This window comes from Ischnura elegans, chromosome 6 (genome assembly GCF_921293095.1).
Source record: "Ischnura elegans chromosome 6, ioIscEleg1.1, whole genome shotgun sequence".
NCBI classification, from domain to species: domain Eukaryota; kingdom Metazoa; phylum Arthropoda; class Insecta; order Odonata; family Coenagrionidae; genus Ischnura; species Ischnura elegans.
In genome coordinates, this window is record NC_060251.1 from 91,929,702 (window position 1) to 91,947,775 (window position 18,074).

General features: G+C 37.7%; 3 protein-coding genes across 6 annotated transcripts in view; 1 reads left to right on the forward strand and 2 right to left on the reverse strand.

Annotated features, from left to right (window-relative positions):
* Positions 1-4,224: 4,224 nt before the first annotated feature.
* LOC124161185 (3-hydroxybutyryl-CoA dehydratase-like) lies at positions 4,225-5,031 on the reverse strand. Its single transcript, XM_046537419.1, has one exon. The coding sequence runs from the start codon at positions 5,015-5,017 to the stop codon at positions 4,355-4,357; it is 663 nt and encodes a 220-aa protein (XP_046393375.1). The 5' UTR covers positions 5,018-5,031; the 3' UTR covers positions 4,225-4,354.
* Positions 5,032-7,571: 2,540 nt separating this feature from the next.
* Positions 7,572-9,300, reverse strand: LOC124161186 (armadillo repeat-containing protein 7-like). 4 transcript variants are annotated; one of them, XM_046537420.1, is made up of 5 exons: positions 9,218-9,300; positions 8,840-8,999; positions 8,570-8,737; positions 7,963-8,100; positions 7,572-7,763 (listed from the first exon to the last, which is right to left on the reverse strand). In XM_046537420.1, the coding sequence occupies exons 2-5, from the start codon at positions 8,946-8,948 to the stop codon at positions 7,582-7,584; spliced, it is 597 nt and encodes a 198-aa protein (XP_046393376.1). In that variant the 5' UTR covers positions 8,949-8,999; positions 9,218-9,300; the 3' UTR covers positions 7,572-7,581. The 4 variants fall into 4 exon arrangements, with proteins under 4 accessions (XP_046393376.1, XP_046393378.1, XP_046393377.1 ...); XM_046537422.1 differs by having other exon boundaries at positions 9,175-9,227; XM_046537421.1 differs by lacking the exon at positions 9,218-9,300 and adding an exon at positions 9,120-9,211.
* Positions 9,301-9,307: 7 nt separating this feature from the next.
* Positions 9,308-18,074, forward strand: part of LOC124161181 (diacylglycerol kinase delta) — a 444,246-nt gene continuing 435,479 nt past the window's right edge. Inside the window, exon 1 of the mRNA XM_046537414.1 lies at positions 9,308-9,442. The gene's annotated coding sequence lies outside the window, so the exon portion shown is untranslated. The remainder of the gene's footprint in view (positions 9,443-18,074) is intronic.

An 18,074-nucleotide genomic window follows, 5' to 3' on the forward strand; every position in this document is an offset into this window, starting at 1 on the left:
TCAACCCTCCGAGAAAATGTATGTATACAAAATAATGATAGTGTTTGAATTCCCCAAAGCCAAAGTTGAAACAGGTGACTGGTATGGTTTTAACCAAGGAATTTAGGGCGGAACCACCCAACCTCCATGGGGTACCATCATTTCAAGGAGGGTGTTGCTCGAACCAAAACATTTTTAAACTTAACCTTCTCAGAACTTTCAACTAAGCCTAATTTCTAATGACATTTTGTGTAATACTGAAAGGGGTTGCCAACACTCTGAAGCATGGTTGTCACAATTTTGATTTGTCAAATTTTTCTGGGGGACTGGCCCCACCACCCAGGACACCTCAAGATACATCCATGCTACACTACACGCTACTACCCTACAGGCCTTTGGGGACTGAAGAAGAATTCTGTGCGTTCTAGGTACAGAAAATGAGAGACCTTAGTGGATGAAAATTTCAAAAGATTCTCATCTAGATGCCTCTCCTTCATAGTATATTTAATGAAAATAAAATTTCCATTTAAATTAGCAATTAATTAAGAGAATTAGAGTCATTTTTTTAACTGATATTCAAACCTAAATTCCTAAATTTATGATTCCAATTCATTTACGGGCATTGACCCTTTTTCAATAATTTTTAACAGTACAAATAATACAGTGTATGAAAAGTCATATTTGAGATTTAAAGCATTGCTACTACAGTGACTGCATGAAATATTCTCTCTACTTTAATATGAAATTAAATGATTGAGGCTCCGAAATACAAAAAACAAAATAAACATGATAACTATTCAAAATCTTGTCCATTTTATAAGCGTCTCGGGAGGGCACCCCTCTCCCTAAATCTGCCTGTGGATGCTAAGTTAATCAATTATTCCTACTGAATTTTATGACTAACTAAATTATTTAATATAAAGTGCCAGGCAGTCTAACTCTTGAACTATCAAGAAATTTCCTTTATAGAATGGTCTGCTTTAAAGAAAAAAAATATTTATGCAGCCAAAAAAAGAGTGCCACAAGGGAGCATGTAGCCTTGCAGGTCTGAGGCTAATGGCAGAACTTATAATGCTAAGGCATTATTGGACATAATTGAAGTAAATGATGGAGGACTAACCCATGGGCAGGATCAGCATCAAATTTGGGGGGGATGAGATATGGGTCAGTGGAGTATGGAATGGGAGAAGGCACCTCCCCACAGGGGGGAGAAGGGCATTCTCTCATTCAAACTTTTTATGTACCCATTGTTTATGCATTTTGGATCCTAAACTTTCACTTTTATTCTTAACAGACAATTCTTGACATTTTAGGATTCAAAAACTTAAAAAAATAAAAATATTTGATTAAATTTGGGGGGAGCCATGACCCCTCCCCCCTAAATCTGTGGGCGGAATACCCAACAGCATACTTTTTTGGAGTCACCCCCAAGTACATTTGTGTAATTATGTGAAAATTTCACAGAGGAAATAGTATTTCCCTTGGCATGGATTTGAATCCAAATTGTAGTTCACTGAACCCATATTCACGTTGTGGAACTGCTTCATAACTGAAATATTGAGCTTAAATACTTACTTTTATTATACCACAAGAAAAATTTTACTACATGATTAGGGTTTCATCAAGTGACCTGATGATGCCAATCCTAGACGAAACTTAAAGTCTTGTAATAAAGTTTTAGTGTTGAGCAACTGAGTATCTACAGTCCTGCCACCAAGAGTTGTCCATGACAGGCAGAAGTTTGGGGTAAGGGGTCAGGTTGCCTGTTAAGAAACGTAACATGTATACAAAAGGCTCCAGTGAAGAAAGGAGCCAGAAGGGACGACGAGCATGAAGAACTCTAAGGAAGAATCCCTTGTTTTGGTGATTCGAAGATAGGGCCTGTTTTTGTGGTTCAGGTTTGTTTCGGTGCATCTTGTGCATGTGACAATGCTGTTTGACTAGGCAAAGGTGTGAGGCGCGTTAGGGGGATAGCAATTGGCTGCAAACCGTGCTGGTGGGGGGTTCTTGGCCCCTTTTTTTTGTGCTGTCATTGGACAACTCTTGCCGATGGGACTGTATGCTTCAGAATTTCCAATTTGCTTCTTAACTACAGTGTCGTCAGTTTAAAGAAGCTGTGAGACCGAGTCACTATTTGGCTATGGGCAATAATAAATTTACTCTCTTAATACAACTTATTTTAGGTGAATGCACATTATTATTTTTGAACATTTGAGAGCATGAGTTAGAAGGTTGAAAATTTCGATTAAGTGTGTCGGCATGATATGGAAAATGATATGCATGCATAAATCATTGTGTCATGTCACCATTTAATTGAGAACAAGACGGAGAAAGATGAGATGGATGGGTAAACTGCTTTTCTATTCTCTACAGTCACAAAAAAAATTTAGCTTGTATAATAAAAGTAATTTTTATCAGATACTTAATGCAGTTCATCAGAGCACTTCCAAGGCTTGAGACTTGGAGGCCCTTTGAAATAGTCCCCTAACGCACCCAAATTAATGGAATCTTTTTCACATCTGGATAAAAAACTCAGAAATTTTTAGTGACCCATTATGGGTGGGTTTGGAAGCAAATGCTGTAAGAGAAGTGATGAGATGAGACATGGTTAATGTTCTCTAATATTACCTACCTCGGGACTAAATGTCATCTTTTCCTTAGGGGAGCAGAGGATATTTATGAATTTGGTAATGGCGGCATCAATTATCCAGGAGTAGCCTAATTACTAAGGTCCCTGAAGACATCAGGTATTCCTCGGAAGTTATTGAGAAATCAGAAGATGCATCAGGTAAGCGATGCAATAAATAATTGATAGGTTCTCTCAAAAATATATTACCCACAAGCAGTATGGTTCCTATGAAACCACTCACATAAGCCAACCAAGGAAATCGAGATTACATAAAAAGCTCAGTTGCAGACTTGCATAAATTTAAATCAACATAGAAACATTCTAGGCAGTGACACTGCATTACTGATTTGTTTTTTCACTTCCCGCACAGCATAAAAATACAAGTTATTCTAACAGCAACAGATAAAATCAAAACAACAAATTTTCCTTCTGCAATTGTAATGTCAGCAATTGATGTGAATGAGGCTAACAACTTCAGCCATGATGCTACGTGAAAAAGTAAGTGATCAGGATATAATAATTTTATCGCCAAATTAACTGACTCAAAAATTACATAATTGGCTAAGTATTCCACGCTAGGGTCGACTAAAAACATTTCTACATCAAGGCAACTTAAGTAGGGATTTAGGTGTTGCAGCACCTGTGTATCTTCAACCCAATTAGCAAGTGCCAAATTAACTTCTGTGATGAAGATAGAAGCTTCTTTGAGTAAAATATAAAGGTATCCACTATGTCACAAATAAATTGTAATCATTGACTCACTTAGTTTTGACCGAATGACATTCCTTTTTCAGCAACCGCATGTTTAATGGCTTCCATTCATAATGGGATATTCGAATTAGCTTTCAAGGTTTCTTTCTGCTCTTTTGCTGTACTTCATTGGATTATTGAACTACGTTTTACTCCAGTCATAGTTCACCAAAATAAATCCTCTTTTGTCAGAAAAGCAAGATGTTACTTTTCCATTAGTTTATTCTCATACGGTCGGTTTCAATTATTAGATCATTTTTAAGTTCACTGTTTTACAATGATTCTAAGATCTGTAGCCCGCAGTGTAACTATGGGGGGGATAGATCCCCCCCAAAATTCACAGAAAATAAAAAATTATATAAAACTGTTGCCTATGTTTTCTCTGTTGTGATGATTTTGTGTGAAATTATGAGTGTAACCCAAATTTTAAATGACAAAATGATGTAAAATGTATGTCCAGCGATGTCATTTTTCAAAATTTTTTTTTGCCCTCCCAAAGCATATTCCAGCTACCCCACTGTCTGTAGCTACACCATTCAGGAGAAGAGTTTGGTAGTAGATGGAATGATGGGATATAGGAAGAAATAGGGAATTAGTTTATTAAAAAAAAGAATGGTAAGAAGTGGAGGCTCTCACCAGGATCATTTCAGATGGTACATTGTCTCGACACCTGGACTCATGGCATACAAAATATTTTGGATTGAGCACCAAATTTCATGTAAATCACGCAAGTTCAAGTGGTGATAAAGGGAGATTTGGAATGACTCAACATTATTGGGACAGTCAGTGTATACAGCTCCAAAGTAGTAACTGAATCAGAAACTTCAGATAAAAGGGACAGCAACAATAACCAATCGAATGAAAAATATTGTACAAATTCATTTATTCAGTTACTGTATAGCATAAAAATACAAGTTACAAAAACTACAAAAAATAAAATAACAATAATAACTAAGTTTCCCTACTGCAATTGTAATGGCAAAAGCACCTCCGAAGTTATTTGATTCTCCCTCGTGGAACCAATAATCTAGCAGTTCCATCCATCACTACGGTTGCATCTGGTATTGATGCAATTCTGTACCTAACATTAACTTCCCTCCTCCTCAAATCTAGCACTTCCACTTCAACGGCAGCCTGGCTACCAACAGGAAGGGGTGCAGGGAATTTAAAAGTTTGCGACACAACTACAGTTCCAGGGCCAGGGAGCTGAGTGCCAATGACACCTGACACAATGCCATTCAGCAAGGCTCCATGGACGACAGGAGTTGTATTCAGCTGACTTCCTTCATCTGATACTCTGTCTCCACTTTTAGCACTCTCTATAGACCCATCAAAGTGTATAGGATTCCAGTCTCCAGAGGCTTGCGCAAAACACTTCACCATTTCTGCTGTTACAGTAACGTTAACAACAACTTTTGAACCCACTTGAAGCGAAGGCACTGGAGCAGTACAAAATTTAATTCCATGAAATTTTGAATACACTGTGGTTTGCCTGCACTTTTCCTGCAGGCTGATTATTCTTGGATGAGAAATTGTTTGGTAAAAAATTTTTTGGCCACATGTCACATATGAACTGCATACATTAGGAGCACAAAGTAGTCTATTGAGATCAAAATTGAATATCTTCGTAATAAGTCTCTTAGAGCCTGGGGAAATCATTCTGATTTTTCTTGTCTGGGGTGATAAATGTAAAAAAGAGAGAAAGACACTTACGTATTACGAAATGAGAAAATTCATAAAGATAGAACCACAAACATAAGTTCCCGTTCTGGTGAACCGAAAAAAATATACATCTATAAAAAAAACAAGGCGAGAACTTTTAGTGAGTACTTTGAAAGAATGGATTAATTCATTAAGCTACCACCTTATATTTTGCGAAATATGGAATATGCTATGCTAATTCAACAACCACCTGAACTAACTTCCTAGTTCAATACGGTGATAAAATATTTCACAATTTCAAAGGAATTTCTTTGGGGGGGGGTTTGTTATAATATATTCATGGCCTAAGTTGACTTCCAAACAACTTAGTTTTAAAAAATCATACCAACAAATTGCATTACATTTTGAAATGTTACTTATTCAAAATTTTTTGAGCAAATTCTGTAGCTGAGTATAAAGTTGAGATATGGTCATTCATCAATACTCAGACACACTCAAAAAGGTCACGTTGAGCGGTGTGTTGACCTCAATAGGAATGACCCATTCATTACTTGACTAAGGCAGATTGAGGTTCACTTTGCTCAAAACAACAGTTTTCGAGAAAAATAAAATGTTGTGTTTGTTCAGTTTTTTTTTAGGAGATGGAGGTGGTGTTAACAGTATCAAGGAGGAAATTATTCTTAAGTCTGAGTCACATGATCATTTATTCCATCCCTTCCAAGGGACAGCTTCAGCAATCGCTCCAATGATCGGAAGAAAAAATGATTGTTTCAGGCAATCATTTTTCCTAATGGCTTGAGGGAATGCCATCCCTTTTTCCATCAACTGCCACCTCCCTTTTTCCATCGCTAGCACCGTCCTTCAGCCAATCAGAATGCATGGCTACTAACAGCAATTGTAATGCCACACTTGGCTTTTAATTCAATGACAGTTGTAAAAATGGACAGTGACAGAAAAAGCGGAATAGGAGACAGTGGGAATGAATATGTATGTGATTTAAAAAATAATGGATTGAGTGTGCTCTCTTTTGGTCCCTGAAAACCAATCGTCTCAGGTAATATTTTGAGGGAAAATGATTGTGTGATTCAGGCTTTGCATTACAAAGCCCCTAAGAGGCCTACAAGCAGGCTGAAAATATGATCATTCCTCACTCCTGATTCTTGAATGACTTAACCCGTGCCTGGGTCCACCAAGCTCAAAGGAAAGATAGAAAGTGCCCTTACACTGGGTGCCATTCTCCTTCAGAGTGCTCCAAGCAGCATATTGCATACTACTGTTTAAGGGAAGATCCAGGATTTTTGTCTGGGCAGGGGGGGACACAAGGGTCTAACAGGCTAATGATCTTCTCATACTTGAGATTAAAAGCAAGATAAGACATTTACTGAATAAAATATATCTTTATTTTAATATGAAAGTCATTATTAAGAGTTTAATTAATTGAGGCTACGTAATACACAAAACACAACGAACGTAATAATAACCATATTAAAAATTTTGGGGGGGTCACATGTCCCCCTTTAATCATCCTATGCTACTGTTAATTGGTCAAGTTAACTGCTCAACACACTGTTGGTCAAGAAGTTAGTGGATGTTACACTGTTTTCCTATCGTTATATTACAATGTTCACAGACAAACGGTCTCTATCATGCCAAGGTCCGTTTACACTATGTAACATGTTATATGTAACAAGTTATTAGCAAAATTTGTTTTAAAAATCATTTGTTTTATAACAAGAAACCAGCAGAGCCAAAAATGCACGAATAACATGTTACAGATTCAGTCGCAATTTATTGTTCTGTGCTCGGGGAAAAAGCACTCTAAAAGGTGGCATTGGGTGCAGCCAAGTTTAGCATCCCGGAAAAATTACTGTGCTAGTGACCTATCTATTGAATGAACTATTCAACTACTGATCTATTGAATGATCTTCAGCGGAACGACAGAGATTTGTTATGCAGAGACGGGACGGAAGGGACGGTCATTTTAAGTAAGAACTTTCTTCGAATGACCAGCTAGGATTTTGAACTATAAATTAGTATCTCTCATTGGCGAACGGATAGGTCAAGAAGATACAAACTTCCATGACTCTATTCCTGTGAAAGAAATTCTAGCCCACCCGTCAACTGGCTATTCCCACCATGCGTCTCACCTCTTTTCTGTAGACTGTTACACATTTTCCCACTTCGTGTGGGAAACCAAAAACTTGTTATATAACACCAATTTTTGTTTTGTAACACAATGTTACATGTGACTTGTTACACGGATTTTAACTTTTTGTAAAACATTTTATACGTAACCTGTTTAAAAATTCCACAAATTCAGTTAGGTACCATAGAGTTTTACTCTTTACCAGGTACCCAAGATGAGAGTACCCAGCTGTTGTACCCAGTTGCAAGGTTTAATCTATGAGCAGCCCAGCTCATGACCAGTAGGATATTTTTTCGAGTTTGACCGACAAAAATAATGAGATAAGACTGCAAAAAAATTAATGAATGGAAAATTCAAGTTCCTCTCAATTTAATGAAAATTCTGTGAGAATAATCAGTGGCTTACCAATTTTCTTTTAGCTGGAATTGTAATTGGAAGTGGAGGGTTTTGAAGCCGTATTCATTGCATTGTTTGCTGGATTCAACAGATTTGATGAGCAATAATCCTCAAGAAATATGACAGCTAAATTTTTTATGCGAGGATTCTTGCTAGTTGAAAGCCGCTGCATGCAATCAACTATAGCTGGGCTAGTAATTTCTGCAAAAATAATTTCAATAATATAAAAAAACATATTCAATCAAACAATGTTTCCATTTTAATGACCTAAAACGTATATGACAAAGAAACATTTCCCTGATTATGAAACACCACTCTTGAAACACTGCAATATCAATGAATGTGTCTCTATGTATTTGTACAAGTCAGAGATAATCACCAACGCAATCATCCCTCTCACCTGATTTTGAATCTGGTGTGACAAGGTACATCAGAGTAGTTATAGCATTAAGCAAAGTTTCGACATTCTTCGTAGACAAGCATGAAGCAACTATTTTAACTCCGCCACATCCAAGAATATATTCTTTATTTTCTGGATCTATAATTGATTGAAAAGAAAAAAAAAATAAATCTTTAATCCTGCTAAATAACAAATAGTTTCAATAGAATTGTTATTACATATCCTATACTGAACTTAGCAGACTTCACTACATTCAAAATGTTTCAACTGTTATGGTCAGTATAGTCAGCTAAGCTATACATATAGGTTACACATGGGGCAGCAATGCTATTTACATCAGCTCATGTGATATATAGTTATGCATATTTGATCGCTATTGCTAATTATAATGAACCCGTCGTCATTCATCAATACTAAAGCATGCCGTGAAACGCAGCTCAAAACGATCGGTAAAATACAACTTTAGAAGAATAGTTAAAATAATAACACAGTTTGATTACAGCCGACCGACTGAAAACAGCAATATTTCAGAAATTATAGTCTTCTTCAAACATTTGGTCGACCTTTTCACAAGAAATTCAGAGAAAAACCACCACAGTTGACTTACCCAAGCATAAATTGCATAATCCAGCTAAAGCAAAGTGAATAAGAGTTTCAGTTCCCTCCGTGATTTGGTCTAAAAATAAATCTATCACCATCAACTCTCGAAAAAACTTGTAGTTGATGGGGTCATACGCAAAATTAGCAAGATTTGCTAATACTTGCTCTTTGGCTTCTGAAAAAAATAATGCCCAAATGAATCATTGAATGTTACCTTATTTTACACCAGTAGACCAATCAAAAATGAAAAATACGTAAATCAAACTCAAAAACTTGCCTTCAGAATCACTATCTTGAAATTCATTCACCAACTCTTGAAGAAATGGTCGCCGAGGCACACCGTTTTTTCCGGTGCGATGAATTAAATCTTCTTCTGTGCTAAACATTATTGAGCGATTCACAATCCATAATTCTTTCGCATGGGATTATCACAAATACTGCAAATGAAATAAGTATAATTAAAATCATTTAGGTTACAAAAACTGTCTACGTTGCGCCTGTATCAAATAGGCGGTTTTAATTTCTGACTAAGTGATACAGCAATCAGATATGTGCACCAATTCATTCTTAATTAATGCAGGCATTTCGAATCACGGAACTCAAGAGGCTTACAAGAATCTAACATTTTCAATGATTCTAAAATTCGGAAACATACAAACAAATATAGCGGCATGGAAAGCGCACTACGTCGCACGCTGATCGTCATTTTTAGTGATTCCAGTTTGCACCGTATTTCTTAAATGGCCACCGTGAAGACGGCAAAAATTTGCTCAATACATCAACAGCTTTTATCGCCGACAGACATCGAATTTTCTGCCAAAGACGGAGATATATAGCCGATAACCATTCGTCTTCCAGGATTTATATTATGAAGCCTTTGGTGAGTCGTTTTCTGTTTCTTTTTACAATCCTGTCTGCTAGAGAGTGAAATGCAATTGCTCCATACTAATGGCAGCACGGTATCATGGCGGGTGTTTGGAATTTTGTTTAAAGTATTTAATGTTGATTAATCATGAATATGTTGCCCATGAAGGTAATACGTCGATATAAAAGGTGAAGTACAAGCGTAAAATGAGTATTGAACTCTTCCTTTAATGAAAGTTGATGGTGGTCGATAACTTTCGGGTAGGAGGCGTCAATTAATTGCATGTTGACCAAATATTAGTTGGCAACCAAAATTCCGCGATTGGCAATTAATGCTTACTCATCAATATTTTATTATTCCTATTTAAATATCAATTTTAAATCTAGTACGCTCTTAAATAAGTTCTCGGTCTTAGTTTTTCTCCTAATATCCTAAGGAAGGGAATGTTGTTTTTTGTATGCGATTGTTCTAAAATTGACGCCGTCGATCGTCGATAGGTGCAAGCATTATTTCTTAAAGCTGTATACCTGGTGCATTGATGGTTATACCCTTTTCGTTCGTCGCGTACGAATTGCTGTAATGTATGTGTCGTTAAGGATAGTGAGCTTAAAGTTGGACAAGGAAGTGGATGTTGAGTGTTTTAATGAGTAGCACCCTGTACCCTCTTTCTCTTCGAAATTTTCGTCACAGGGCAAAATGCTTGGGCTTAATGCGTTAGGGATGAGGGGCATGACAAACTTCTTTGGTTCCAAGTCCCACAGAAATTTTGGGGAGATTGGAGCGTATGGAATAGGGCCATTTGTACTTCACTACCAGTCATCCTGGTTCGGTTTAGACTTACTGGAGAGCATGGGTATGCCTCATTTGATGAACGAATCAGAAATTGCATTGGGAACATGTTTTTTATTTAAATTATATTTTGATTGAAACTTCCAGTTGATGAGCTTATTGTCTAATGTTGGTTGTTGAACCAGGTCTGGTGGTCCAGTATGAATTTAGCAATTGTAGTATGAAATAAACGACAGTTAAGTTTCATTAGGTTAATTGGTGCTTCATCAGTTGTAGTCTCTGCTGGTGTTTGTAAGCTACATTTCCATCAAAGTGAAGTAATCTTTACAAGGTTGTTACTATCCATCTTTCTGAAGGAAAATGGTCAGGAGAAACCACTTTTTCCAGGTTGTTTCTACACCAAGTTCTCAACTTACATTATTGCTACCATGGCTTCTAGAGCATCATATTCCAAGTTTCAACTATGGTGAAAAAGAGCCTTTTGTGATTTCATTTTTGTTTTTCATCCATATCATATAGCATCCTTTTACAACACCAATTTGCCCTGCACTCAATTACCCACTGTTTGCAGCAAATTGGTCTGCTTAATATGGTGCCATTATTGGCTTGATAATCATCATAATATTTTAATTGATAAGAAAGACAAATGCTAAGTGTAATGTAAAACTACCTTCTACAGTCGGATGCTGTCTCACTTGTTACCAAGCAAAGAATTGTAGTTATCCCATATGACTTACCTTGAATAAGCATTTGTACTTCGTATTGTATGTGGATCCAATTCCCCAGTTGATTTTATAAGGAGTTGAGATCCTATAGGGAGATTAGAGGTCATTCCGCTCACCATCCTCGAGATTTTTTTTCAAAATGTCACCAAAGTTGTTCAATGCATCAATTTTTCTTGCATTATCACTAGCCTATCATAGCTACATGCTGCCAGCCATGCTATAGTTCCAACAGCTCTTGAGAATTTTAGAAAAATATGAGAATTTGTGTGTCAATGAACTATTTCCTTCAATTAGCATCCTAGTTATATTATAGAATTCTTCCATTTTGCATGATTTTCCCCTGGATAGTGGCATTTTGGCTGATATTCTGCATCAAATTGCCAGGCAACATTAGTTCTATAATATTTGAAGTCACCTTACTTTTTGGCACCTACTACAAAGAGTATGCGGCCCAATATGGAATAATTAGTGTCTTTATCCTTGTATTTAAGCGACTTAAATTTGAAGGTTTTTTTTCTTGGTAACTAGTCATTAATTGTGATGAAAAGAATTGGAAATAAAATTCAATTCGTTTACACAATTTTTGAAGTGAAGTGCTTGAGTGTCTCCCAAGCTCTGTATTGTAATTAATTATCCATTTCCGTGACCACATTTCTTATTATTGCCCCTATTACAGTGGCAAAGGGGTTTAGTCTTCGCCTGCTAATCCCTCTTATCTCATCACATTATGTAAAATTCGAGTCTATATGAAAGGACAACAGCGAGATATGAGCTAAAAAACAAAGTGAAGAAACCCAAGTTATTTGTATATAGTAGGAAAGAGGAGGTTATGCCAAGGTTAAACTAGAAAAGCATAAGCCTGGAAAGTGGGACTGTTAATGTTTACGTCCAACACTGGTTAGACAAATTTTTCAGACTTGTAGTCCCCAACAGGTTGACTTATATGTACTACCACCATACACACCCTGTCTCCTCCGTTTCTCCTCTAGAAGTTTTCAATTTTAGCCCATCAGATCTACTGGACTAGAGATATTAGTTCGTTTACTTGGGCGTGACTTTATCGAATCAACTTAACATAATGACATGTAAAAAACTTCATAATTCCATATAAATATTTTACATTTCATTAGAGATATTATCTCAATGGTCAAGACAGAAAACTACAAAATCTAAGGTCGTAGGTTCTATTCCCACTTAAGAACACCCGGTACTGAGTAGTAAAATATATATCAGTTCGCGCGGGTTGCAGTCCCGCCTGGGTAGGTTTCCCCTATCTACGAGACAGGTGTTTTTGGTTGTCCATTTTTACATGTTAACGACACCCCTCTCCCTCATTGTAATGGCCTAGTTTGGAAATATCCTTTAAAAGAATTGTTGGATGTTCTGCCTTTAAGTTCGTTGCAATGCGCTTACCGAAATTTGTTCTCCGGTTGGAGGGGGGATGAGGGAATCCACATCGGACCCCCAATATTCCCTAGGGTAAAAGCAAGATCCCCCTCCCCTCCATTCAAGCCATCTCCCTCCCTACCCCTCCCACTGCGCGACGACGCCCTCCCGAGGTAAGATAGGAGGGCGCGAGGGAGGGGGGGGGGACGCTTATTGTTAAGAGACGCTCTCATCTGCATTTCCCCGAAAGTTCTCTCTCCACTCCCCCCTGCAGCACGAATTTCATAAATGTAGTCCGTCACGTGATCTCGGTTTTCCTCCATTCTTTTCCGCTCCCGACTTCCTCGTAATACATCTAGACCGGTGGAATATCCATGAAATCCTGCCGCGAGCACACAGCGTACGTATAACAAGGGGGCATTGGGTGGAATTATGCGTCGAGAGCAGCGAGGCGTGAAGAATAATTTTGTTTTCTGGGCGGTATATCTCCAGCTTTAGGAAAGACACTATCATTGGGTTGAAATTCCATTTCCTTGTATTCCTGGTATATTAACGCCCGAACTAGTGAAAGCTGATCAATGTACCAATAAAGGTTTTGAAATGTTCTTACCAATAGTTTGATAGGGTCGTCCTCTGCTATTGGAAACGGCCGAAAAAAATGGTTTTAAGTTAGACTTATAAGTCTAAGATCACCATAGTTCCAACGTTTAAGTCCAATGAGCTTATCTTAGCGTTAAATTAAGCACCGAAAAAATGAAGAAAAAAAATCGCCGCGATGTCAGCAGACGGTATATACGTATCTTTTAAAGCATGGCCACCCAATTCAGATCATGATAAAATGGCAAAATTATGGGCGCATTCCCCTTGGAGATGCCATTATCATTACTAGAAAGCAGGCTAATAGATGTCTTCTTATATAACTCAGCTACGTGGTTTCTAATTACACATTTATCGATGTGGCGCCTCCAATCATTGGAGATTTTTAGTTATTTATTTCGAATTATTCTACGGTTTAGAGAGTCCAATCGCATATTTCGAAAGTTACTCATTTTGATTTTGAAAACTGACGGAGATATTGATGCCTGAAGTTTGGTGGAAGAGGAAACTCAAGGAAACTGTTTGCTTTGTTTGGCAATTTCTCTAACATCTTTTTATCATCGCTTTTGTATGTGCAGACCGTGTAGCCATATCAGTGATGACAAATATCTTGTCGAAAACATTGTAAACATAAATTCTTGGATTACTGCTGCCATTATTCATGAATATTTTGTGTTATTTTTTTGGAATAAACAATTATGAGGGAATAGAATATCTGGCATATAATTAATTATATAACCAAACAATCAACATAATAAAAAATTGGATCCGTATAATCTGACTTTTCCTCGACTAAGTGAAGATACTAGCCGAGGACACTATATCGTATCTTCATTTTCCCATTACTATGTTAAATAAACACTAATATACCGCAGAGGTAAGGAAGCAATTAATTTAGCGTTCTAATTTTTTTCTTAAAATTCCTTTCTTCGAACTAGTATTTGGGTCAAAATTTCTGGACTTTTGCGTAAGGATTTGTTGAGATTTTCCATGCAATGCCGACTCGACGACCCTATGACGAAAAAAATAATTTACGCTATTTGCTTCATATTTTTTTTATCCCTACGGCATCAAAATTGACGGTAGCATATTAAAATTTATTTCATTCTTGTACGTTAAATATTTTCGTGAATTTTTTATCACTTCCAGATACGCTTCTGTATCGTTCATCCAAATCTTGCACACGGTTTTGACCTTAAATCTTCCTATTTGCTTCAAGTTTGAGAGAAAATGAAAGAAGCCTGATACAATTTCTTTGTGGTTTTCTTTATGCTTAAAAATTCACAATTTGAGTGACTCAGTCATTTTCAAGAAACGGTTTTCACGTTCAATTTCTCTCTCTCTCTCTGGTGAGTAAGTGGCTATATAGTTGTGCATATTTGGAATGGCGGAGTGTGTTGGTTCTCTTTCTGAAATTGAAAAATGATTTGGTTCCTTGCGGATAAAATTTGAGCTCTCATGTCAAGGTTGGAAAAATGAGAGTTATTTCTCATATCTTTCCGAAGAGAGAACCTTTTTTTTGTAAAAAAAATTGGTCCATTGGAGAATGCTATTGCGTAGCACGTATAATTTCTATCTCTGTGGTGAGCAAGTGGCTGTATAGTTGTTGGTTAAGCTCTCCGTTATGCTTCCTGCGTATTATCTTCCGAGTGCTTGCCACGCAGACACTGGATCAGTACGAGTGTTTACGCTTGCTCCGGAAGGAAATATGTCACGGAAGATAGGTAGCCTACGAGGAGGTGACCAACATCTTAGGCCGTTTGCGGCGTAAGCTTGGTCAACTAAGTAAAGATGGAGAGAAACCCGGCGGCAGGACTAGCATGCTATTAACTGAAGGTGCCAGAAGGACCTCGGCTTAACGTCCCTTCCGAGGGAAGATGGAGTGCTGAAGTTGTACCGCCCTCAAAACACGCAACCAGTGATCGGGCAGTAATTGTACCTAGGCCTATGAGGTGGAAGGCTAACGCTATAGCCAACACAACAAACCCATACTCCGCTTCAAGGAAAGGGAAGACCTGAAGGAAAGACATGAGAGTTTTCGAATTTTCAGGTTTTCGTCGGGTGATTTGTATTGAAACAAAATTCATTAATATTCCACAATAATTAATTAAAAACCTACTCGAGTTTCGGCAGATCAGTGATATTATATTGTTACAGAGACATGTGGTGGTGGATGGTTATACATGTACATGTTAAATGATTGAAGGGGGAAATATTTTACCACCAAAATATTTTCTGTCATGGCTTTATGATCTCCACTCTTCTGAAAAATCAGTGTGCCCCTTCCCACAACCGTCGGCCCTCCTAATAACCTTCTTGCTCTCATTCCTCATCCAAGACAAACTGCAATGAGTCAAACCCCAAAATATTTTGAATCTCCCCCTTTTGCCTAGTCCTTCCTTCTATTCCATCGCTCATTTATCTCCACTTTGAGCCATTTACGTTTATTTATCTAGCTACCGAATTACTTACATTTTACCATAGCTCTGCAATCCTAAGATTGGTGAAGTGCTCCCTTCATTTATCCCTTCCCCAAGCCAGTGTCATTAGTTCTTTGATATCTTCTGCTTGCTACATGACCTGTTCACCTGGCCCTTCTCTGCCGTATTATGCTCCACATTTCCCTTATTCTCCTATTCCTCGGTACACCATATCGTTCCTAACCACATTCGTCCATAATAAACCTTACCCGTTGTTTTGTAGTTATATCATCAATGATTGAGATGTAAATGGTGTTTATTTTTACTCTTTTGTAAAACTCTCGCTCTCTAGTATCAATTTTGCATGAAAAATAGAAACTTTAGCGATGAATATACAATTATGAAGGTTGCTTCAGCACAGGTTCTCCTTGCAGGCAACTCAGATTTAAAAAAATCTCTATAATAGGGTAGTTTCCTTCATCAAAGAAAACGAAAGGCATTGATTGCGATTCGTTACCCACCATTAGTGTATTCATAATACACAAATTATTTGGTTTTTGAAATACCGGTTTAGACGAATGGCAAGGGTCAAATTTTATCCTCATTTGAAAAAGGCCAGATTGGCGCCCATGCGATTCCACTCCGCATGACGTCACAGGGACCTAGTTTCTACACGAGAGGATAGGAGTTATGCATCGTCTGAGGTTACCAATGCAAGCATGAGGCACAGAGCTCAGGGAAACATGTCTTAATAATCACCTATTAAAACTGGCTAATGTCGGAAAGTTTTCTTCGTTTGATAAGGTATTAATAAACCTTTTTTAAGCCAAGCGCTACCGTTCAGCAAGGTACTCAGCTATACGCTAGCATCCTGCGACGTATCAGAGCTAAGCCTCGCCTCAAGGTCACCTCACCGGGCGGGAGGGGGAACCAGAAATACGACGTACGGAGATATTTCCCGACATTCATACTTAAGCGTCGCGTTTTCGCGCGCTTGAAAATTTTCACTTTTCATTTAATCGCGAAAAATAGATGTTGTCATTTAAAAATCTAAAAGCGCGAAATACATACTCCAGGAGCAATAATCTTTCGATTAAGGCAATAAAAAAATAATAGGAAACCACCCTATTGTAATAAATTCAGTTTATCATATTGTTTTGTTGAAAGCAATAAATTTACTTTACTTTTCTTTAATTGGTATTGAGTATCCGCCGCCAGCATCAGGTTTCGAAGGCTTCTATTTTTTCTGATCAGATTTTCTAGGATTCAATTTTTCTCATCCGTAGTGTATAACTGCCCGCGATAATTCTGTACCCTGAAAATGGCGCTGAATTCCTGAAACTGATATATTTTTAATTGAACTAGTGTGTGGTAATAATAGCGTTTTTTCAGTACGAATGATAGAAGGTTTCTTAGGATTAAGCCGATTTCCAACTGTAAATGGAGTAATTCTGTTGATAATAACGACCTCGGTTGAAGTGAAAAAAAGAGTTACAAATCATAATTCCTTGTGAAGTCTGTTATCAGTCCACAACTTTTCAGCACAGGGGGAAGTTCCTGAAAGGAGTTATCGTTCTCTCAGTCCCCTATGTTAGTAGAGTGAGGTCGTTGCAGAGCTTTATACAAAAATCAAGCGCAGTGTTGAGGTAGACCCATTCTAGATTTAAAATAAAATATTCTAGGATCTTAGAAAGATCCTCGAAGTGTTAGGAGGCCCAGGGGAAGGGAACTTTTCTCCCTACCCTGGATGTGTGAATTTCTGTCGCCTGTGATAAAGTCCGGGGTGAGTTAAGCATAGTTCAACCCTTCCTTTCTGAAACCAACTTTCGGGACGAATGTCTGAGGCAGTGGTTAACTAAAGATAAATTCGTGAACTTGTCATAAATTTTTTTCTAACCATAGGCGGATCCAGGGGGGGGGGCACGGGGGCACGTGCCCCCCCCCCAGACCCTCAAAAATATGCAAGATTTTTAATACGGTCCCATTATCATTGCATTCGTTTTGTATTGCGAGGTATCCTTGTGCCCCACCCAGAACAAAATCCTGGATACGGCCTTGCTTGTGCCCCTCCCAGAAAAAAATCCTGGATCCGCCCCTGTTTCTAACCATTAAATCTTCTATAGGAAATTAAAGGCAAACGTGGCAAAGGCAAACGAAAGTTATTCCAATTGTGCTCCAAGTCGTTGAAGAAAATTATTTCTGGTATAAGTATCAGGGAGTACACCGCTAGGTGTTCATAGATGGTTTTAATCGCTTCTATTGAGCCACATTTTTGCCATATTTTTTAGATCAAGTCAGGTAAAGCAAAACATTTGAAAAGCGGGCATACAGTCCCAGGGATGACCGCTCGGAAATTTTTAAATAACATCATGAAATATTTTGTGTTTGTTTTCTCCTCGTAAATTAAAAAAAAAACTTCGTAAAAAGCAGCTGGTGAGGTGGCGCAGAAGTGCAGGACCTCGTGCTTTTTCGGAGGAACCCAAAATTTGCTACATTAGAAGGTGTTTTGGTAGATTAATTACATTTATTTAATTTTATGGCCATTCTCGTATACGTATAGTTCACCTAGTTATATATATTCTATGAATCATTATTAAAGTTGTCCTACCAGTGATGTAAAGTTTACATGGATAATACTACGAACCATGTCGGTTAATCCCAAGCCCGGATTAAACTAACATTAACAGTGCGGCCTGATTATTTTCATTCTATCCATATCGTCTATTCCCT

Excerpts from the sequence above, each read along its gene's own strand:
- LOC124161186 (XM_046537420.1), bottom strand. The coding sequence starts at position 8,948 with ATGTTTAGCACAGAAGAAGATTTAATTCATCGCACCGGAAAAAACGGT. Across the intron at positions 8,101-8,569 it reads ATTATGCAATTTATGCTTGG|ATCCAGAAAATAAAGAATAT; the intron begins GTAAGTCAACTG and ends AATCAATTATAG. Across the intron at positions 7,764-7,962 it reads CACACCAGATTCAAAATCAG|AAATTACTAGCCCAGCTATA; the intron begins GTGAGAGGGATG and ends TTATTTTTGCAG.
- LOC124161185 (XM_046537419.1), bottom strand. The coding sequence starts at position 5,017 with ATGATTTCCCCAGGCTCTAAGAGACTTATTACGAAGATATTCAATTTT.